At 49.7% G+C, this 21,859-nt stretch overlaps 7 protein-coding genes across 7 annotated transcripts; 4 read left to right on the forward strand and 3 right to left on the reverse strand.

Moving 5' to 3' along the window:
- Nucleotides 1–70: 70 nt before the first annotated feature.
- Nucleotides 71–1,820, forward strand: UREG_06178 (dihydrolipoyl dehydrogenase; the record flags this gene model as incomplete). Its single annotated transcript, XM_002583165.1, has 4 exons — nucleotides 71–209; nucleotides 268–347; nucleotides 438–920; nucleotides 981–1,820. 4 exons carry the CDS (start codon nucleotides 71–73, stop codon nucleotides 1,818–1,820), a joined length of 1,542 nt encoding a protein of 513 aa, XP_002583211.1.
- A 3,533-nt stretch (nucleotides 1,821–5,353) lies between these two features.
- On the forward strand, nucleotides 5,354–6,306 carry UREG_06179 (uncharacterized protein; the record flags this gene model as incomplete). The annotated part of the gene is made up of 2 exons (XM_002583166.1): nucleotides 5,354–5,689; nucleotides 5,746–6,306. The coding sequence occupies 2 exons, from the start codon at nucleotides 5,354–5,356 to the stop codon at nucleotides 6,304–6,306; spliced, it is 897 nt and encodes a 298-aa protein (XP_002583212.1).
- A 247-nt stretch (nucleotides 6,307–6,553) lies between these two features.
- On the reverse strand, nucleotides 6,554–6,972 carry UREG_06180 (uncharacterized protein; the record flags this gene model as incomplete). Its single annotated transcript, XM_002583167.1, has 2 exons — nucleotides 6,554–6,619; nucleotides 6,664–6,972. The coding sequence occupies 2 exons, from the start codon at nucleotides 6,970–6,972 to the stop codon at nucleotides 6,554–6,556; spliced, it is 375 nt and encodes a 124-aa protein (XP_002583213.1).
- Nucleotides 6,973–7,265: 293 nt separating this feature from the next.
- Nucleotides 7,266–10,282, reverse strand: UREG_06181 (uncharacterized protein; the record flags this gene model as incomplete). The annotated part of the gene is made up of 3 exons (XM_002583168.1): nucleotides 7,266–9,013; nucleotides 9,068–9,864; nucleotides 9,936–10,282. The coding sequence occupies 3 exons, from the start codon at nucleotides 10,280–10,282 to the stop codon at nucleotides 7,266–7,268; spliced, it is 2,892 nt and encodes a 963-aa protein (XP_002583214.1).
- A 2,605-nt stretch (nucleotides 10,283–12,887) lies between these two features.
- Nucleotides 12,888–15,019, forward strand: UREG_06182 (uncharacterized protein; the record flags this gene model as incomplete). The annotated part of the gene is made up of 4 exons (XM_002583169.1): nucleotides 12,888–13,088; nucleotides 13,149–13,241; nucleotides 13,452–13,587; nucleotides 13,641–15,019. The coding sequence occupies 4 exons, from the start codon at nucleotides 12,888–12,890 to the stop codon at nucleotides 15,017–15,019; spliced, it is 1,809 nt and encodes a 602-aa protein (XP_002583215.1).
- A 2,570-nt stretch (nucleotides 15,020–17,589) lies between these two features.
- Nucleotides 17,590–19,502, forward strand: UREG_06183 (uncharacterized protein; the record flags this gene model as incomplete). The annotated part of the gene is made up of 5 exons (XM_002583170.1): nucleotides 17,590–17,689; nucleotides 17,749–17,856; nucleotides 17,922–18,462; nucleotides 18,517–18,650; nucleotides 18,709–19,502. 5 exons carry the CDS (start codon nucleotides 17,590–17,592, stop codon nucleotides 19,500–19,502), a joined length of 1,677 nt encoding a protein of 558 aa, XP_002583216.1.
- Nucleotides 19,503–20,015: 513 nt separating this feature from the next.
- Nucleotides 20,016–21,251, reverse strand: UREG_06184 (uncharacterized protein; the record flags this gene model as incomplete). The annotated part of the gene is made up of 4 exons (XM_002583171.1): nucleotides 20,016–20,161; nucleotides 20,225–20,858; nucleotides 20,914–21,129; nucleotides 21,183–21,251. 4 exons carry the CDS (start codon nucleotides 21,249–21,251, stop codon nucleotides 20,016–20,018), a joined length of 1,065 nt encoding a protein of 354 aa, XP_002583217.1.
- Between the last annotated feature and the right edge of the window lie 608 nt (nucleotides 21,252–21,859).

Consider the following 21,859-nt stretch of genomic DNA (forward strand, 5'->3'; position numbering starts at 1 on the left):
TCTGGGGATTTGGGAATCGCTGAATTGTGCCCTTTTTTTCTTTCCTTTTTCCGTTCGCACCCGCTTCACAATGTTCCGTCCAATCGTGCCGCGCCTTGCTGGGCGGGCAATTCCGAAAACTTCTCCCCAGATCGCCTTTCAACACTCTTTTCCAGTATCCAGTGTTTATATTCTCGGACGATCGAAACGCGGATATGCGACAGAGTCAGGTAACTCGCCGAATATAGCGGCCACTGAAGACCAGTGACTTTGCTAACACTTGTCTAGAGGAACATGACCTGGTCATTATAGGCGGTGGAGTTGCTGGATATGTCGCTGCAATCAAGGCTGGCCAAGAGGGCTTAAAGGTATTAGATTTCCGTTCCTTCTCTCTAGACTACGGCAAACCTCAGCCTTTTTCCCTTGTGGATATCTAATGCAATGTCGTCACTTCACAGACCGCCTGTATCGAAAAACGAGGCGCGCTCGGCGGTACATGTCTTAACGTTGGATGTATTCCGTCGAAATCTCTTTTGAACAACTCCCATCTGTACCACCAAGTTCTCCATGACACCAAAAAGCGTGGAATCGAGGTCGGCGATGTGAAACTTAATCTGAAGCAAATGATGAAAGCTAAAGACACCTCCGTTGAGTCGCTCACAAAGGGAATTGAATTTCTCTTCAAGAAAAACAAGGTTGAATATGTCAAGGGAACCGGTTCATTCATCGATCAGCACTCCATCAAAGTCGACCTCTTGGAAGGCGGAGAGCGGACCCTTCGCGCAAAAAACATCATTGTCGCAACCGGAAGCGAGGCCACTCCATTCCCGGGACTGAATATTGATGAGAAGAGAATTATTACTAGCACCGGAGCACTTGCCTTGCAGGAGGTTCCAAAAAAAATGATCGTTATCGGAGGCGGTATCATCGGCCTTGAGATGGTAAGCTAGACTTTTTGACAACCTTCCTACTATTTTATCTGACCAGCCACTCTGAATTAGGCCTCCGTTTGGTCGCGCCTAGGCGCAGATGTCACCGTTGTAGAGTTCCTCAACCAAATCGGCGGGCCCGGTATGGACACGGAAATTGCCAAACAAACACAAAAAATACTTTCCAGACAGGGCTTGAAGTTCATGGTTGGCACAAAGGTCACCAAGGGTGATGATAGTGGCGAAAAGGTAAAGATTGAGGTGGAAGCTGCCAAAGGCGGTAAAGAGCAGACTCTAGAGGCCGACGTCGTACTCGTTGCAATCGGCCGTCGACCTTATACCACAGGCCTTGGCTTGGAGAAGGTTGGCCTCGAGGTTGACGAGAAAGGCCGAGTTATCATTGACCAACAGTACCGCACAAAAGAATCACACATCCGTGTTGTTGGAGATTGCACGTTTGGCCCGATGTTGGCGCATAAGGCAGAAGAGGAGGCTGTTGCTGCCATTGAGTACATCAAAAAGGGCCATGGCCATGTCAACTACAATGCCATCCCAAGTGTCATGTACACTCACCCTGAGGTTGCGTGGGTTGGCCAAAATGAAGCGGACCTGAAGGCGGCGGGCATCAAGTATCGGGTTGGCACATTCCCCTTCAGCGCCAACTCCCGTGCTAAGACCAACCTTGATTCGGAAGGCCAAGTCAAATTCCTTGCGGATGAACAGACTGATCGTATCCTTGGTGTTCACATCATTGGCCCCAACGCTGGTGAAATGATCGCTGAAGCAACACTTGCTGTCGAGTACGGCGCCAGTTGCGAAGACATCGCACGCACCTGCCATGCCCATCCAACTCTCGCAGAGGCATTCAAAGAAGCGGCCATGGCCACATACTCCAAGGCCATTCACTTCTAGATTGCTAGTGCACGTTTCCTCGAATCAGCTTACTCACTCCAACATATATGATACATTATTGGTATCTGCAGTCATCTCTCCTGAGTTACGTCCTGTTCTAGCAATTGGGTAACATACTGTATACTGGCCTATATTGCGTGTATCCATAGGCATGAGTTTTTTAAAATTCATTCAATGATATCACTTCATTCACATTTACTTTGCCCGATCACCCCTGCATGCCGGAGTTTGCTCTTGTATTTCACTTTGTATGCTCACCCTTCTCGTCACTTTGGGCCCTGCTAGTCTTTAGCGTGCTCACGGGATTCCAACCGCCAGACATATAAACCCTCATCCTGCTCTGCGAACCTGACTGTTTTCTCTTCTCTTTTTCCTTCCTCATCAGCACCAGATATTTCATGTGCTTCTCCCCAAGTTCTCTACATTTCTTTTCTCTAGTGCGCCATAGCTTTGACAATTTCAAATACTATCTTTCCTTGCCACTACGGAGGAGTTACAGCAAAGCGGCACGATAGGTTGTTGATGAATGCTGGTTTCCCGCCCCGGTTCAACTGTTCCACTTCAGCACCGGCGACTGGGACAGAATCCTCACACAACGAGATAGAAATGCTGAATACATGTTGATCAGATTCCAAGAGAACCAGACTACAGTTTTCGTCATTCTGACAGCAAGCAATACTCCAGCTCCCATATCAGAACTTCAGAAACTCAACACGTAACGAATCAACAGGCCTTTTCGGCAACGTCTAGTTGGCTCCTATCAAATGATCCCGGCGCACTGATTCGCGCAAGATACCACTGGGCAACCAAAGGCTGTTTTGATAAGAGTCGGCTCTCGCAAGCTGATTGATGTTGCCTGATGGATCCTGGGCACGTTCAACAGTATCTTGCTTATTCACCATCATGTTTCTTAGATATCATGGTCTTGCCTCAGTTCTGCTTTAGTAGGTGATGCTGTTCTAGTGCTATCTTGACAGTGCTGTCTAGGGTTGATCTGCATCATTATCCTGCAGATTACCTGCACTATTTGCTATTGTTCAGCAGCTAACCGGTTTCTTAGCATCAAAAGAATCTGGCACTTAACTATCTCAGCTCTTACATGCCGAGAAACAATCCATATCCAATACTCACTGCACGTATCAGACATATTCCACTGCAGCAGCCCGCTTATAATGATCAAAAGCATTTGTTGGCGGACTATAATAAAAGTTGAATACATACAACATTATAAATTTTGTGGGTTAGTTTACCTTCACGTCACGTTCTTCCTTTTTGCACGTCGGTACGTATGCTTTCAATTTAATGCACCATGATCGAAAGACTAATAAATGTGCCAATAGCCAACCAAATTTCTCCTAAAATCAAGGGGCTTCGACTCTGCTCTTATTATAATAACTACAACTTCTATAGGCTTGTTGCCCCCGACTACTCTTACCATTTCTCGCCATTGCGAAGCCTATCAAGTACAAGATCAACATAAAAAATATATTAGCTTGCTGCTTGCAGAAAGCCACTAATATGCCTAATAAATATATGGTTGTTCTAGAAACCCTCTCTCACCTAAGCTACGGCACTACCTACGAATCCGTGTTCCAAGCACATTCTGCTTCCCACCACAATAAATATGCTGCCGGCTTGCGGACGGTAGAGGCATTGGCTTTAGGGCGAGTTCCTCTTTGCGCCGTGCCATTATAAGCGGCGAATGTGGGAAGACAGTATGGATATCAAGCTCCCACAACCTCCACATGTGGTTTGATTCGTTCACTCCTTGATGTCGCGAACATTTTGGGATCCTGAGCGCCAAAACTCCTCCAGTCGATACCATCAAATTCGGAAATCGCAATGCTAACCTTTCTCGACTATTACAATGGGTCCTCAACTGGGCAACCCTGTTTCAGAGGCAGGCAGTTCAATTTGAACAGTTTCCCTAGCCAACCCCTGGGTTGGCTGGAGCCCTCTCCATGCGGCGATATAAATTTGTTCAAAATGAGCAATTGTGCTCGGCCTCCGCTGGGAACCCTAAACTACCAAAGGAGATATTAAGGATATATTAAGGAGATATTAAGGTGATATTAAGGTGTTTGAATGACCCTACTGATCTAGAAACATGGTTTGCCATCGTGACTCAAGGAGGAGCTTATGGCTGGACATTCAAATACCCCGGTTGTCCGTCCCATGAAGAACTTCAGGTCGCTAGGAAATCTGGCTTTCACTTTTATTTGATAAAAGTATTTAATCTTAAGAGTCACTTTCAGAGTGAATAAGCTCAGACCGTTGTTCTGCAATGCAGAAGAGGCAATGAAAAAATCGATGAAATGACAACGAGAAAATAGGCATGGAGGTTCAAAGCCTGGGAAGAACCTGGGACTCCGTCGCCGCCGTCCGCCGTCCGCAGCCCTGGCCCTGAATAGTGGCCTTAACTACTCGAAAGGATTTCGTACCGCCATACGCCCCATCCCCCGAACTACTGGGAATGCTTTCCAGCCGTTCCACTATCGCTTTTCCTAGAATGGACGTCCCCGCGTACGAAATAGTCGATTTTCGAGCGCCAATTTTTCGTCGTTTCTACGTTCCTTCTTCCGACTCAAGAAGCCGGCGCTATCACCAAACTTAAGTTGGCTCGGCCAGTTGATGGCGTGGAAGTTCGCCCGAGGGGGTCTTTCTTTATTTCAAGCCGATCGGACGAGGTTCCCAGATGAACCCGGTCATCGTCTACACGCGTGGCCGATTAAACCGTCTGCCACTGGTTAGCATGATTTGGGAGAATTGTTCAGTTGTGTTAAGAACGAGGTTGGGTCGTCCTAGTTGACTAGTTAACCAGCTCTGAGGATGAGTTGCATAATTAAAAATTGTCGATTCCTCTTGCTGGCCGAAGGGCATGGATGATACCAACTAGCTTTATGTAACTACTACCTTTATATCACTCACTGCCCCTAACTGTAGCTAGTAGGTTAGTTACAAAGGCAGGAATGCAAATTTGAATCATATCTCATTCCAATAAACATGCTTTAAATCATTGAATTCCTCCGCTTCAACTGTTTCTACCCGGTTGCCGAGCTAAATGGGTTAATTGGCCGCAAGCTACCAACAACCCCCTAGGCAATGCGGGGACATCTATGGGCCCACGCCCTCTTACTATCTCTTTAATGCACGCTAGAAGCTGGTAGATACATTTCACAGCGGCTTGTGCGAGGTTTAGAGCCGGCCTACGATGCTGCATGTCTCCCTCTGATGAGCTTGTGCCACGGTTCGGAGACTTTGAGTGATTCACAATCCCGCGCTCACATGGCTACGACATCTCCCCGCTGGTAACCCTATGGGGAAGATGGAGACTACGGCATAAGCGGTGATGGCTGGCCGAGCGGGGGTTTACATCCAGCTGGAGGCGCATAAGTGTGTGCTACATTGCCTCGATCCTCAAGTTGGGGCCCAGTTGATTTTCTGTGCATTGAAGCACTATACCCTGAGTTTTGAACTGGGAGATTGAAAGACGGGAGCTCTCTTGAACACATATCGGATCGGCTTTGGCAAAAATGTCTATGACATTGACCTCCGAGATGGCTAGTCAGGCCGCCCAGGCATATTTGCCGGCATTCAACTGCCCTCCAGGCACGAAGATGCACCTTTTGGACCTAGGAACACTCGAATGCGACGAAGGCTGGTACGTGGAGCATTTGGACTTAAGTTCCCATCGCTATGCTCACCCGTATGGATATGGTAGGCTCCTTCGTGCCGGGAATACAAGCACCGTGACGAACAAGAGCCCTGAGAATAAGCGGCGAGAATTGATTGTTCTGTCTGTTTTGATTGAACATCCCCAGGAGGGATTGATTTTGTTTGAGACGGGTTGCGCGGAGAATATCGACATAGTGAGCCTGTTTCTAGAACTGCTGGAGATGTTGGCTAACTCAGTTATTTCTCCCAGAACTGGGGAGCACCGCTGACGGACATCTTCCCTCGAACGGTGTATAACAAAGAGCATAGACTGCCAGAAGCCATCAAAGCTACCGGCAACGACATCAAGGACGTCAAAGCGGTTTTGTTTGGACACCTGCATCTCGACCATGCCGGTGGCCTGGAGCATTTCGTCGGCACCGATGTGCCCATCTATGTCCACGAGGAAGAATTCAAACATGCCTGCTGGGCCGTCGCAACGGGAGCCGATCTAGGAGTTTACCTCTCCCATTACATGTCTCTCGACAAGCTCAACTGGCAGACATTCAACGAGCCGCATCTCGACCTCTTCCAGGGCATCACGCTCCATCACTCTCCCGGCCACACGCCTGGACTCTGCGTCATGCAGGTAAACTTGGAGAAGGACGGGACGTTTATATTCACAACGGACCAATTCCATATCGCCGAGAACTACGAGATGTCGCATCCCCATGGCTGGCTGGCCCGTGATCATACGGCATGGTTCAACAGTTTGCAGATGATCAAGAGGCTGCAGCGGATGTTCAAGGCGGAACTGGTGTTGTGGCCATGATAGAGAAGTCGTGGAGCGCCTGATGAGTCAGGAAGTAGTCTTTTGAGTAAACGAGCCATTTCACGCAATTTAGCGTCAAGTGTCCCAGCAACAAATCAGCTTTGGCAATATTGCGTCCTGGTTCAAAATGTAAAATCGTCATCCAAAGTACGTTCGGGCGACTTCTAGCATGTTCAAGCATCGACAATCGCATCAACCTCCACTTTCATCAGCATATCATCACTGACAAACCCATCCTTGACCACAATCAGAGTCGCCGCCGCACCGACTTGACCCCCTTCCCAGCCCTCGCTCCCAGACCCGCAACATCTCCCTGAATGTCTGCATCACCCCGGGCGCATCCTCCGTCCTACTCACAAACATCCTCACTCTGACCACGCTCTCCCTCGCCCGCCTCTCATTATACGCTTCCCCCGCCAACTGCCCCACGACACGCAGGCATTCGCCCAGCGCGACGCGCATCTGCGCCGCGGCGTCCCCGGGATGCAGGATCTGTGGTGCCGAGGGCGGGGAGTTGGGATCGACGGCGGTGGTGCCGGAGATGAAAATGTGGTTGCCGTGGCGGACGCCGCGGTAGTAGCCGATCCGTTTCTCATACGGCGATGGGGTTTGGTAGAAGGTTCTGCTGCTGCCTGGGTGGGGTTGGATGAGCTTCCCGGAAGACATATTGGGCGGTTTGCGTCGAGAGTGGTTGGGATGTGTATTTGTGTTGTGGTGATTAAGTACATCTCCGCCCTTTTATCAGGACTGGAGATGGATTATTGAATGACTCATACGAGCGTTCAGTTCTCGTATTCGATAGCCCACAAGTGCAGCCGTCGAAGGTTAACTACGTGGAGAATCTGCAGTTTCTAGACTTGGGTATAACTGGAACAATGTTTCTGGGCGGGAGGTAACTATTTGGATTCTAATGGCTAAACGCAGGGACACCCTTCCTCCGCATGGGGAATACCTGGCACCTAGGCTTCTACACTTTTCGTACTATACATCTCCACCACATCCTTGAGAAGGACATCGACGTCAGGTAGCGCAAATGAAGGCCCAATATCAAATATATCGGCCAAATTCCTTGTCTGCCCATGTTGAACCTCAGTACGGTTGCCGTCCAGCTTAGACTGGCTCGCCTCGGCCAACAGCCGGCGAGAGCCAAAGATATTTTCCAAACCAGTTCCAAGGGGTAGGTCAATGGCACTGGTTTCAATCGGCACACGAGCCATTTGGTTACTCGACGAGAGCTGCAGTATGCGGGCTGTTGAGTCAACAACGGTGTAGTCCCCAGACTTGACGCTTGACAGAAGTGCTCGTGGGGCGTTTCTGACTCTTGTTGCAAACAGTGGATTAGGCGTCGTCGGCTCCAACACTGCCACTTGGAAACGTAGCTTATGGCCGGATTTCGATGATTCAGGCTGCGATGTGGGATATGTTATGGCAAAGGTTTGGTTCCGGTGGTTTAAGGAGAGCAAAGGGGTGTATTTGTCGAAACGTTGGGTATCGTCCCTATCGACTAGCATAAGCGCAAAGACAATCTGATCGGTGACTGTATCCAGTGAGACGAGGTGATCGGACAGAACCACCAAATATCGGTCCAGGAAACCGCATCCTCGGGGGATTCCAGAATACAGTCCCTCACGGATATGTGCAACTCGGCCTCTGTGGGGATCAATGATATATACAAGGCTGGGTCCGGAATTGGATGGTCCAGCCCAGCATACAGCGAGAGCCGAGCCATCCTCCGAGAAGCCCAAACATGAATGCATCGGACCCGAAGAAGTGGCTGCGGACAGGGACCCAGCTAATGGGATATTTTGAGAACATCGCCATGACTTGACCAGACGGTGTTCGCCTTGCGTACGTGAATGGGCAGACCTATATTCGGGTTTCCACAGCCGAACCACCCCGTCATCACCAACAGTTGCAAAGCTCAAATCCTGTGGGTTGGCAACCAAACCACGGATAGGCATCGAACCACTCGATGGCGAAAAGTGCGGTCCGTCCACTCGAGTGACCAATTCCCATTCGCGATTGGTTTCATGCCAGTGCCAGAATTTCAAAAATATTTCTCTTTTTCGTTGCCTTGCATCAGGCTCATCAAGAGGCGATAAAATATTCAGAGATCCTGGATACTGTTCCCATTCATCAACCGTGACCAGCCAGTCTCCATCGGATGATATTTCAACAAATTTGACATCTGGCGTAGTCAACTCGGTGCCATCAGGGCCCGTGTGTAGTACTGATACGTTAGTTCGCGCAAGGGCTTGACGGGAAATATGTTGGTTTGACCGCGTATCAAAAGTCTGTAGAAACGAAGCGGTTGGGGATTTGGCTGTCGAAGGAGCCGTCTGAGATGAGGGGACCGCCAGGAGTAGATAATCCGACAGTACAGGGTGCAAAACTGCAGGAAGAACACCAATAGGCCGCTCACGGATGCTTTCAATCGTTTTGCTGCTCGATCCCTTGGTTTCTGGGTTCTTCATATCGTCGTTTGAGGGTAGCTGCAAGCTGCTCATGCTTGTTGTTGGCCTTAGTTCTGATGTTGACAACACCATAATAGAGTTATCCGCGAGTTTAACAGCATAGCTGGTCCCAGACGGAGACACCACCACCGTGCAGATTGGAGAGGTAAGGTGTGGTAGGAACTGCTTTCGCCCAGTATCGAGTTGCCAAAGCACCAGTACCGTTTCCAAACCTCCAGATATGAGATAATTGCCTGGGCCTTATTAGTATATTGGGAGGCTAAATATGATGCAACAGCCACACTTACCATCTTTCGACCACTTTACTGTGTTCACCCGATCTCTGTGCCAGTGTAGTTTTCGGGCGACCAATCCAGCATCCAGTTCGCCTTGGCCCTCATACCGCAACAACGTATTGGCAAAATCATGATATATCAATATCGCACCATCGGAGCTTCCAACTACGAGGTCTATTGCGATGGGGGGTGAACGCCCCTTTTGGGGTCCTGTAGGTTTATCGGGCTGAGCCGGCTCCCGAATATCAAAACATGAGACGACTATCGGCAGCCGGACTTTTCGCCAGGTATATTCAAAATTCTTTTGATTTTGTGACGCCGGCATACTAGCTTGGCCGATTACGACGTACGGACCGGCAGTTGCGATGATAAGTCGGCCGTTGGCGGCGACGCGAACATTGCCGATACGAGTGGACGTTTGGTATATCACAGATTGTTTCCACGATTGCGCTTTGGTGCCGGCAGTATTTCTCCACTTACATACACTGTACTTTTTGTTTTTGGTTTTGCAAATGCTGTAGAGGATGGGCGAGGCATCAGCTGGGGAATCGCCGGACACGTCCCCGATAACATCGATGGCGATGACCTTTTCCGAGGATTTCTGTGATTGTATCAGGTCACCAGTCGTCCAATTCCATTCCGATACATGGCCAGAGTGTGTTGCAACGAAAAGATGGGCTGGGTTAGAGGGAGAGAGTTTGTATCCTGCGATGCGGCGGAATTCGTCCGGGTTATGCAGGATCCGGACAATCGTAGACGTCGACATGGAATAGATTTGCACGGCATTTTCCTGGGCGAGGATGATATATCTGTGTAGAAAAGCCAACGTTAGTTAATTAACCCAAATTCTTAGCACCCACCACGAGCTGCCATTACATACTTTTCGTCTATTGAGAAGACGGGATCCAGATTCAAGAAGCGTCCCCCACTGCGGTATGATAGATTCCAATGATCAGACCGCTTCAATTGTCCTAGCTCTTGCTCTTTGGCGTTGGTAGGTATAACTGAAAGCACCTCCAATGTTGGTGTAGGCTCTGGCTTTGACTTCTTCGAGGGAGTCTTGTTCGGGGAGGGGGCTTGACCCTGTCCTGAAAGCTTTTTATCCCTATTTCGCGAAACAATCGCAGGAGAGATATTTGAATCCTTGCTTTGCTTTAGCCGTTTAGCCTCACGGGCAGGTTTCGCGTCCGGCGACCCATCCGGCCGCAAAGACCGCTTCTCCTTCATGGCGAAGAGGATCGGATCAGCACCGGGATGTAAACGCAGAAAAGATAGTCTCGTTAGCCAGCAGGGCAGATAGCTGCAGTCAGAAAGAACCGGTCAATTGGACTCTTGGCCATCCGCTCCCCAAACAGTCACTGTTCCTTTTTTTCTCCCTCTCGCTGTCTGATATCTCGAACTTCAAAAAGCCAAAATCTCTGCTCGGCGCGCACCATTCCTATCCCGGCTAGCTCTAGGCTAGCTCCAGGCTAGTCCGAATAACTAATGACTAGCGCGTGCTTACATCAGCAGATCCCTGGATTTTTATTTCTTGTCTTTTTGCACCTCGACTTTGGTGAGCAAGCGGAGAGGCGCAAAGGGAGCGTGGTCAGTAGCACTGTTTCTCTTGTGGGCGCTTCGCCTAGTGACTTCGAAAATGATTATCCCCGTCCGGTGCTTTTCTTGCGGCAAGGTAAAGCCCCAGCCCCCAAAGCTTTCCCTCATTGATTCTCTCAGCCAATCGCTTATCCATATTCCTATTTTAGGTGGTCGCAGACCTCTGGGAGAGATATTTACGTCTCCTGGATGATGGTGTTCCTGACGGGTAAGCTCAAGCTTGTGCTACGTGTTCGATGAGAGCCTGGCTCTTACTGTCTGGATAGCGACGCGATGGACCAGCTCGGTTGCAAGCGTTATTGCTGCCGACGAATGCTTATGACACATGTTGATTTGATTGAGAAACTCCTAAAGTCAGTCAAACGACCCCATCCAGTCTGCGCGGCCTGGTCCTAACCTGGTGCGAATTACATAGATATAATCCTGCCGAGCGTGACAGAGCGAAAATGCCTCTCTAAATGTCTTCATACAAACCTGCATGAACGATGCGGTAGAAACACCGCAAGGGCTAACTGCCGAGGATTGGAGCCCCGATATCGACAGTTCCCCCCTTGAGCCAAACATCAGCGTCAAACAGAAGCCCGCTAGTCTTTAATCTCTGCCTGCCAATAAGTTGCCTGGCAAATCTGCGAGCATCCCGTTCGAAGACATAAATCGCCTCCTGCGGCACGAGGAAAGAGGGGCGGAGGAAGCCCAGCCCAATACATTTTTAGTGAATCTGATAGATTGCTGGTCGGCAGAATTAAGGTTGGAGAGTCTTCCATTTCCAAAGTCGATATCATTATTGCGAGAGTGGATTAGGAGTATGCAGAACCCTCGGAGATTGGAGCAGGCTTTCCTTCCTTCGGTGGAGACATTGTAGATATATGGACTATATTCAATCCAACCAACTTCTGCCTTGTTCTTTGTTTTGGAGTAGAGTCCCTCGTACTGCTGATGTTGGGAGGGGGAGACGAGCACCGAGAGGGTGTCTGGCGGCCGACGCTGGCATCATGGAGCGGTCAAAGCAACCCGTGCTAATGGAGCCAAAAAGGCCCCCAAACCGGGGCGAGGGTTCCTTAACTTCAACGCTTGTCAATCCGCGGGACGGGCAGCTTTGTAGCCAACACGGCATCTTCCCTGCGAGGGTGCATTTGCATTATCGCGTGTCCCAGTCGAGCGGAATTCAAAGCCATCGCCGCCGCCCCTTTTTTCACGTTGATCAACCGGTACAACCTCGTTCGGCGAACGTCATTTCAAAGGCTCGATCTCCGATGTACCACGACTGAGGCCCCAGGGCGGCTAGGACCCGAAAACCACAACCGACTGGAGAAGTCCCAGCAGGTCTTTTCTTAGTGACGAATCAGTGTCTGGCTGGATGCAGGATGCAGTCTGAAATGGTGCCTGGGGCCAACCAGAAATCGCCATGCCTCCTGCAAGTGACCGCCAGGATGGAAAACGCGGATTTCACTCCTCGCCAGTGGCTCGACTTGGGCCTTGGCCACCAGGTCGGCGCCTGGACGGAATCCCTGCTCTGTGGTCCTCAGCTCGGGTCGGCGCTGAATGGCTGGCTCCAGCGCCTCCTCCCGCATCTGACTCGATCTCGAGGTCTCACCGATCGTGGACCAGCCTGGGGAGCACTTTTTTCGGGCTCGAAAATTCCAACATTCTTCTATCGTTGACTACGCCGCAATTTAAGGAGCTACGCGACGCTTATCGGGCGGTGCAGTTTCCACTCCGCATCGTCGTTGGTGCTCTCTTGGCCACCCGTCCCTCAATGTGGCCCTCCGTCCAAGTGCACCAGGGATAGCTTCCTCCTCTTCTGCTGCTAGACACCCGAACTCATCGAGGCTTGGTCGCGTTATGAGCTTCCTCAGAACGGACTGAAGCACTGGTCTCTAATTCTCCACGTCGATAACTAACCATTGTAAGTGCCTCTGCGCGGTTTGAACAGCCGCTATTTTTGGAATTCTGCGATTCTGGTCTGCACGCGTCGACGGGATACGCTCCTCGCTTTATTATTTAACTATTCAGAGCTGACCGGCATTGATTACAGGATTAAGTGCTCGTCGAGGAAACAATGATTGCAATTAATCACCCATACGCGGTCTCCCACTCCCCTGTGGATCGCGTCTTTTCTTCAGTGTCAAACTCGTCCAGTACATCGAGTCCAAGCAAATCTACCCAGTCTCCATTGTTCGTTTACTGTCTAGTGACCTGAACCGATAAGTCGTTGACTTTATACTGCAGGTCGGATATGACCGCGCCGCCCCATGCCACAAATCACACCCTCGCCCAAAGCCCCGACGCGTGGCTGGACACCGCGAACTTCACTCCTATGTCGCGCCGGATTCCGGACACGCAACACTCAGAACTCGAGGAATCGCTAGCCAGCGACAAGATATCCACCTCTGACAGCGAATCGCAACCCTCCAGCCCCGTTCCTCAGGAGCTCACTGTAGGGGATATATTCTTAGTCCTGCTTGGCTAGCGCAAGCGCTGATATGGCAATTTGCAGCTTCAAACGACGGACATACCTCTAAACGTCGCCCGTGGGGACGAGGAAGATCCAAAATCCGTGATCCATGCTCCTCCAGGGTTTGGTGCATATGTACGACCAATTCCCGTGTCTTTAGGCCTCCAGAAGCAGCACTAACAGCCATGTAGCGAGCGGATGATTCTCCGCAGGAGTCCACGAGGTCATCTGCACATGACTCGGATATAACTGTTCGCACATTAAGGGCCCCCGGCAACAACTCAGACAAGGTTCTAACTTGAAGCACCTAGTTGATTACCATGACTCTCGCTGATAGATGTATAGTTGTCCACGAGCCCGGTTTCTCCTCCGCCATTAACCACGAAGGTTGAACCTTGGTCTGACCGTGCAACCCCGCGAGCTCAAACCAGGCAAGAAATTGATGCATTCGGTCGAAAGCCTCGGCCAAACAGCTTGGAAGGTATCTTTCATATCTCTTACCGGCTAACATTCCAATGCTAATATTTAGGATAGATATTCCGGAAAATTTTGACCATGATTTCCCACAAGACGAGACTGAAGAGGAAACGGAAGCTACCGACGTACCCATTGCCACTTTGCCCTCGTATAGTCATGAAATCAATGCGTTGAAGACTGCCCTTTCTGAGTGTTGGACTCTCTGTAATACACTGGCAAATTTAAGCTCGATACATAGAGAGCGTTTGTTTCACGACTCTGGAAAAGGTAGCATGCAGGAACAAGCTTGGAAATCATGCTGGAAGCTGTGTCAAAATCTATACGAAAACCGAGAAGACGACCATATTCTCCATGTTCGGCCAACTCTAGATTTATGTCGAGAGTTTTGCCAGGCGCTCTTTGAGATTCGAATAAGAGATGATGAGATTGCAGATTCCATCCTCCGGGTTAGCTTTGAGCTGAATAACCATCTTTACAACACCCACGATCGCAACTTGCCCGAGGCCTTTCGCGAGCGGACCCTCGACTTTTATATTACCTTGTGCCATCGTTTAATGAAGCAACGAACGCAATTAGTCACAGAGACCGATTTACTACTGAGGGCTTGCTGGGGTCTTGCAGAAATGCTGTTCAACCTTCGACAAGGCAAGAGGGAAGGAAAATCCGCCGACGTGGAGCTTCTTGGTTCTGCAGTGCAGGCCTGCTGGGATCTGTGTGATCTGTTCCGAGAAGGCTGGACACAAGTCCGTCCAGATCGTAGAACACCAAGGCCAAGCCAAACGACGTTTACCCAGGCTTTCTACCAAGCCAAGGGTGCAGCGTATTCGGAACCTCCCGAGACCCAACCTATAACCCCAAATCCAGAGACTCCAACAACTATATTCGATGACACTGCCACCATGCTCTCTCCGGAGCAAGCTCAAGTCCCTAATATACTCGTCCTTGGAGCCGGAAACACGCAGAACTTGCATCCACATTGGAATTCCACCACCACCTCCACGCTCGCTAGCTATTCCCGTCCTTCTTCGCGCTCCTCAACGACTTCATCCACACACACGGTAAAATCGCCGGCTGATGACCCGAACCTTACCTGCCTCAAACTACTCATTGTCCGCGCAGCGATGAACAACGGCTTTCAGCGCGAAGGCGCATATACCTTCCCTTCATTTGTCAAAGCATTATCCTCAGATGCATTCGGTACTGCACCATGGCAAAATTCCCTCTTGGTCAATTATAAGAAGTTAGTTACTGTTGATCCGGCATTTAGTGCTGCACCTCTTCCAGCACGCGCTACTGCCCCAGACATTGCGAGAGCGGTGCAGGTGATGATCCAGCATAGTGCGCAGTACGCATGGTTGCTAGACTTGTACCGGTTGGTGTTTGGGTTTAGGATAGACGAAGCAATGCAGCGAAGTAGCATTGCGATTCAGACTTGAGAGTATTCCTAGACGTCGGTGTGGCGAAGGCAGAGGTTGTTACGAGCATGTTCGATACCCTATCTCTTCTTGTTTCATTCTACCGTGAGGATGATAATCATTGAAAATATATCTTGATTTTCTTTCTTTCGAGGCTAGCTGGGACTCGCCGACCTCGCTTGCCCCTTACAATTTTGAGTATGCTTCTTATGACCGAGGAGTGCGCTTACAGTCCATACACACATACATTACTCCTCTCACCCCATCGCATTAACTTCTGATCCTGGTTTGGGCAAAATGCTGTTCGACAGGTGGCTGCCCTGGTGCGCTTAGTCAAAGGATAACGCGCCGGCACCTCCCCTGAACGTGAAGTTCGGCAAACTTGCACCTGATTTCGGCAATGTTTCCAAAACTTCGACGTGGCTACACACTGCTCCACATCAACCAAACCTTCACATCCTTCATGTATATCAAACTTTTCATTAACGCCGCTGGTACATCCCAATAATGCAACGCTGATGGCACACTGCCATAAGTTCTCTTTGATATCTTCTTATTTTCTTCTCAAATTGCCAACCGTGATCTGTTCAAGCAGCGACAGGGCGGTGTTGGTCGCAATTTGCGCAGCCAAGGATGCAGCTATGCGCATCTCCTCTAAACCCATCAACTCTCCCACAAAGTACACGCAAAGAGCCAACTAGTTACATTTTGATGCAAAGATCTGTTATCCAGTACGGAGTACCGCGTCTGTTGTTCCACGAGTCGGACTTGAACCGAATCAAGGAGGAAGGCGGCCCGAAAAGTTGAACGCCTTATGACGTAGTCGATGCCAGGCCCACAACGCCGGCAGTGGACATGCTACGGAGTACATGCATGGGATTGATGGAGAATTTCCTAAGCATATTACTCTGCTTGCAGAAGGCGAAAAGAAACTGTACGGGGGAGAGTATTCTACTCAAGCCCATTCAGCTTCTTTGTCACTTTTTCCCACTGTAGACGAAGATGTCTTGTGGGCTGTAGCTCCGTTTTGAATAGAAGCGCTGGAACAACTTCTATCACAGAGCAACTTCGGCTTCATATCAATATTATGTCATCGACTAGAAGCTCTGCCACGTGATGTCAGCCAAGAATCCCTGGGACTTGGCTCTAAGCTAACTAGTGCACTAGCGTCGAGCTTAAGCTCACCGCATGCAAAGCTTCTTTTGATCGACCTCCTTGGACCTTCAGGCTCGAGACAGCAAGTCTCCCGACCGCGAAGATGCTCACCGGGGGATGAATGAGCCTGGTGCGTTATGCTGAGGGAACGACAATTTCTAGCTATTGCTCTCTTTCGATCTTTAAAAGAAAAGCTGTTGTCGTGCCCAGTAGGTTACGTCCTCCGGTTCAAGCTATGCCTCTCGCCACAACATGCCATGGAATTGTTGGAAGCCAGCCCGAGAATCATATACTGCCGACTGGAGCACACACCAAGCGCCCCAGTATCCTTCTCCGCTATTTGCCTCCACGCTTAAGTGGGCTACTTTCCCAGAGTCGACTATACGGAGAGGCTTGGTTTTATTGTGATCTACTGGCCACTTTGGTTGACCAGCAGCTCGTCAGCAACCCTGCCAGAATATAGCCCCAGAATGTACGGAGTCCGAATATGCTACATGCGGAACAAATAACTCCCTACAGTCAATCCGCTGGCGAGGTTTAACTATTGACGACTTACCCATTTTCACATGCGCCACCAACCGGATTCTGTTGATAATCAAGGAGTCCCTACTCGGCGTCTGGGTGCTCGACACCCGGCCTTAGGTTACGAGTTCACAAACGCCTACCTACTCAACCAGCCTTAATAATCAACGATGAGTATAGTGCTCAAAGTAATTGCGAATCCGGCAATAATCCCGAGGATACCTCCTTTCGTTACTAATATATGATAACTTTTCAAAAATGTGTTTTATAATTGGCAGAGAGCATTCCCGTTGTGGAGGTTTAACGGGTTCTCTTCCCCACGTCCGCCTCCCTTCATCGTCATCCTTATGTAACTGTGTCTACTATGAAAGAGACTCCATTGCAAAAGGCAAATCGCTTGGTTTATGGACTGCCTGTTCCTGGCATCAGCTTTTTAAGTATCCGTCGTCATTGGACCTGAGATTTGAGTTATGTGGGCTCCCCGTGGAGAGTTGCCATGGTTAATTCGTTTGCCATATTTTTCACGATGTATCAAGTGGATTTTATGGTGGATGGCACAGGGTCATCTCAAGCGGATCTTCATCGGAGAAACCTTTCCATCAGGGACGTCCGGTATGGGGGTTATATATATGGAGGCCCCGTCTTCTCCCCCGGTTTGATCTATTATTGCCTCATCTCCTTCTTTCCTTACCTTCATTGCCTCCTGTTTCCAGCATCCCTGGTGGTTTCTTCGATGGTCATTCTAGGCCAACGCGTCTCGCTTTCGTTTGATTAACCCTGGCTTAACTAGGCCTCCCTGGAGGAGCGCTGTTGGTTGCAGGACTTGGGAAACCTGGTTGGACTCGCCGTTCAACGATCTTTGAATCTGCAACGTCGATCAGCGGTTTGATAGGGCTTTGAAACGTACCTGCAAAATGGAGGAAGCACCACGCTTTGCCGGCATGACCGGCCAAAAGCTGTCTCTAGCCGTCTCTACTGTAGCGACATGCGGCTTTTTACTTTTCGGATATGATCGTACGTCCACACCCAGTCAAGCATTTTCTCCTTGTAGCTAATAGGAATCTCAACAATAGAGGGTATTATGTCCGGCATCATCAGCGCCGAGCCTTTCAACGCAGCTTTCCCAGAGACAAAAGACGACTCTACAATGCAAGGCTTGGTCACAGCTATCTATGAAGTCGGTAAGATTTTGACTTCAGACTTCATATATCATGGGTAACCAAACGTGGCTAATCAAGATCTATAGGCTGCTTGGCCGGCGCCATGAGCATCATCTGGGCTGGTGATGCGCTCGGTCGTCGCAAATCCATTATGCTTGGGGCATTCGTTATGGTGATTGGCGTGATTATCCAGGTCACTTCAATGCCGGGTCATGAAGCGCTGGCTCAGTTCATTATCGGACGAGTTGTTACGGGGATTGGGAATGGAATGAACACTTCCACAATTCCCACCTATCAAGCTGAATGTTCTCGTACCTCGAATCGAGGGCTCTTAATTTGTATTGAAGGTGGTACGATTGCGTTCGGCACCCTTATCTCATATTGGATTGATTTTGGTGCTTCGTACGGACCGGATGACTTGACTTGGAGGTTCCCCATCGCGTTCCAAGTCGTCTTTGGGGTTTTCATCATTGTTGGAATGTGGTTCATGCCTGAATCGCCGAGATGGCTTTGCATGCACGATCGAACAGAAGAGGGAGAAGCGGTTATTGCCGCCCTTCAAGGCAAGCCGATAGCTCACAATGATGTTCAACTGCAAAAGACGATCGTTCTCGACTCTATCAAGGCGTATGTTTTCGGAATCGTATTCGTCGCTTGACAGATATGCTAACAACCTAATAGGTCCGGGCAAGGAGGCAAGCCCGCGCCGCTAAAGGAGGTGTTCACCCATGGTAAAACGCAACATTTCCGCAGAATGCTTTTGGGCGTGTTGTCTCAGATCATGCAGCAAATTGGTGGCTGTAACGCCGTAATCTGTGGGTTTACTCTTCCGTGCGAGCAGTTGAGAAAATTGCAGCTAACCATCCCATACAGATTACTTCCCTATCCTATTTGAAAATTCGATAGGTGAAACCCATGCCATGTCCATGCTCCTTGGCGGTGTGAACATGATTGTCTACTCCATTTTCGCCACCACCTCATGGTTCCTTGTTGAGCGTGTTGGACGCCGAAAGCTCTTCTTAATTGGTGCCGCTGGCCAATGCCTCTCCATGGTCATCACATTTGCCTGCCTGATACCTGATACCCCGGCTACTGCCAGAGGAGCCGCTGTCGGTCTCTTTACGTATATCGCATTTTTCGGTGCCACGTGGCTTCCATTGCCCTGGCTTTATCCTGCCGAGATCTCACCCATCAAGACGCGAGCTAAGGCCAACGCCTTGTCGACTTGCTCCAATTGGCTGTTCAACTTTGCCATTGTCATGGTGACTCCTGTCATGCTTGACGGTATCGGCTGGGGAACATACCTTTTCTTCGCTGTCGCTAACGCATGCTTTGTGCCGATCATCTACTTCTTCTTCCCCGAGACGGCTCGGCGCAGCCTTGAGGAGATTGATTTTATTTTCGCCAAAGGTTTCTCAGAGAATATAAGCTACGTTAGTGCGGCGAAGCAGTTGCCGCACTTGAATGAGCAAGAGATTCGAGAAATGATGTTGCAATACGGTTTGGCGAGAAATGATTCGAATAACGTCACCGGAAACGGACCCGGATCTGGATTTGGGTCATACGGCGAATTTGAAAAGCATGATGGCGCTGGACTGGAAAGCTTTGAAAACAGCAGCGGCGACAGCACTCCCGTGAATCGCGAGGGAGAGGGAAAAATGGCGTAGAATGACTGGTGGTGATTGCTGGAGGATCAGGTGAATTTGGATATGGCAGAATGAGCCTGTGGCTCGCTGGGCGAGATGACACGAGGTCCTTGTCCTCTTTGATGCTTTAGATGGACTGGGAGCGAGTTTCGGGGTGCTGTATGGAACACAAACAATGATACCATTGCTTTTTTGCACCAAATAGACTTCGATTGTGTATAGACTTGGAGATTTTGCAGAGAACGTTCTTGAAAACACCTTCAACGGTAGTCGATCTAAAACTAACAAAGCTAAATGATAGACATATCATTCCCAAGTCAAAAGTCGTAGCTTCTTTCGGGGAAGTTTGTTAAGGATAATTATTAGTTCACGGAACGGGTTAACAATACCAACAAAACAAGCAAGAGTTGAGAAAAAGGCAGGCAATCATTCATCGGCAACCAACTTCTTTCGCATCATACGTTGAATTATTAAATCGCCGCAGCCACAAGGCATATATTCCCAACACAAAGTCTGGACAGCACCAAATCCCTGTTATTCTACAGGCGATAGGAACGGCTGGACACAAATATTTTCTGATGCATACGAATAATATCTATCGAGAAGATCCGTTTTCGAAAGAGCGTCTTGATGCTTGAAATTGAAATGTGACACGAGGGCATTGCCTTCAATTAGGACATCTTTCCCGTAGATATCAGCGAGGATTCAATGGGTTGAAAGTGAAAGGGGACGGCTCGACTTACTTCTTCCAAGCTGTTTGGGTAAATCCAATGTGAGCATGTCTTCGTCGCTGCGATCACTAGACCAGTTGTGCACGTCTGTGTCCAGCACATCATCGCCTAATACTGCGAGAGCGTTGATCCTGATTCGCTCTCCATGCATGTTCCACGGAGGAGAGAATTTATACTTGTCAACAGTATGCTTTTCGATGTTCTCTAGCAACGAGTAATGCTGCTGCGCAGCAATAGCCCAGCTATCATAGGTCGGCCCCCAAAAGTCGTATGTTAATTTAGCAACTGGCGTACGATTCAGAGCCTTGTCGTCTTGAACGCGCAGCCAGCGATGGCCGTCGTTTGGCGGTTGGTCTTCGAGTGACCATTGAAAATCAGCAGGACCCTGCCAAAACGGATGCTTGGATGGGCGCCAGGGGGGAAGCGAGCGCCTCATGAATCCGTTATCAGAGATGTCCGGTGCTTTTTTTCGGCGGCCCTTTGGCGATGACGGGATCTCAGGAAAATATGGATGCAAGGCGTCATGGTGATAGTGTAGAAAGCTCAGTGGAGGGTCATTGATAACGTTTGCGGAGACAGCGAGAGCGTCGGGATTCCTCAACTTCGTGGTAACGATTCGGGGAATCGCATCATCGGCCAACCACATCTACCTCTATTAGTCCCCAGTGGAGGCTATAACCGTAAGATCCGTGGGTACTTACAATGTCATCGTCTAGCTTGATATACATCGTCCCCCTCTTGACGTTTCTCCAAAGTTTGGTTTGTTCCGGCCCCGAGACAGGGTTCTCAAGGAGCACCTTCTTGTACCGTGGAGAGCGTTTTATGATCTCGTCGAGAAACTCCAAATCCTGCTTGATGTCCGTGTTGGCGATGAATTCAATCTCGTCGAGCCATCCGCCGTTATCCACGAGATTACGCTATTCTAGCTGTCAGCGGTATCGACGACCATTTGCGGAAGAGAGCGGAATACCTCCAGATAGCAATGCAAAGTCTTGACTCGATCGCGACGCCCAAAAAAGACCATGCCAATAATAGGCATGTCTTTTGGTTTAGCAAATCCAGGACTTCCAAGCTGTGCATCACCATTGGGAGCCCTGGAGCGTGACGGATATTTCCATGCCGACTGCCAAAGATAGAAAAGTATGCAAATGGAAGATATCACCAGGGTCGTAATTAGGGATCGTCTATGTGGCCTGGTATTAAAGAAGCGCCTGCGGCAGGCGTTTGCCATGCGAATAGCCTGTGGCCGCCACATTTGGAATTAGGAAAAGCAGCTGGCGAGATAACTAGCCGTGGATGCACAGGTTCAGCATCCTGCAGCTTCATCAGGCCCGGTCCGATGTGCACAGCTTGGTTGCTGGCTTCCCTCAGTGACAGTCAGACTTGCTTTAGTCGCTTGATGCCCATATCGATGGGCTGGCAGATGCGAAAGGAGCGTCCTTGTGAGGATGTCTACACCCACCACTGCGCAGTTGCTCTCACGGGCATCTTTTGAAGAACGAGGTCTGCTGTCGAGGGCCATCGCGGATAGATATAGTCAGTGAACCTCCCCAGGCAAAGTAGATATGCCTCCCGCCTCGAGCATGCCTTCATCCAAAGGCGTTATATTGAAGTTGCGATTTGCATGCACCTTGGCGTGTTGACCCC

This window comes from Uncinocarpus reesii, genomic scaffold (assembly GCF_000003515.1).
Source record: "Uncinocarpus reesii 1704 scaffold_4 genomic scaffold, whole genome shotgun sequence".
Taxonomy (NCBI): domain Eukaryota; kingdom Fungi; phylum Ascomycota; class Eurotiomycetes; order Onygenales; family Onygenaceae; genus Uncinocarpus; species Uncinocarpus reesii.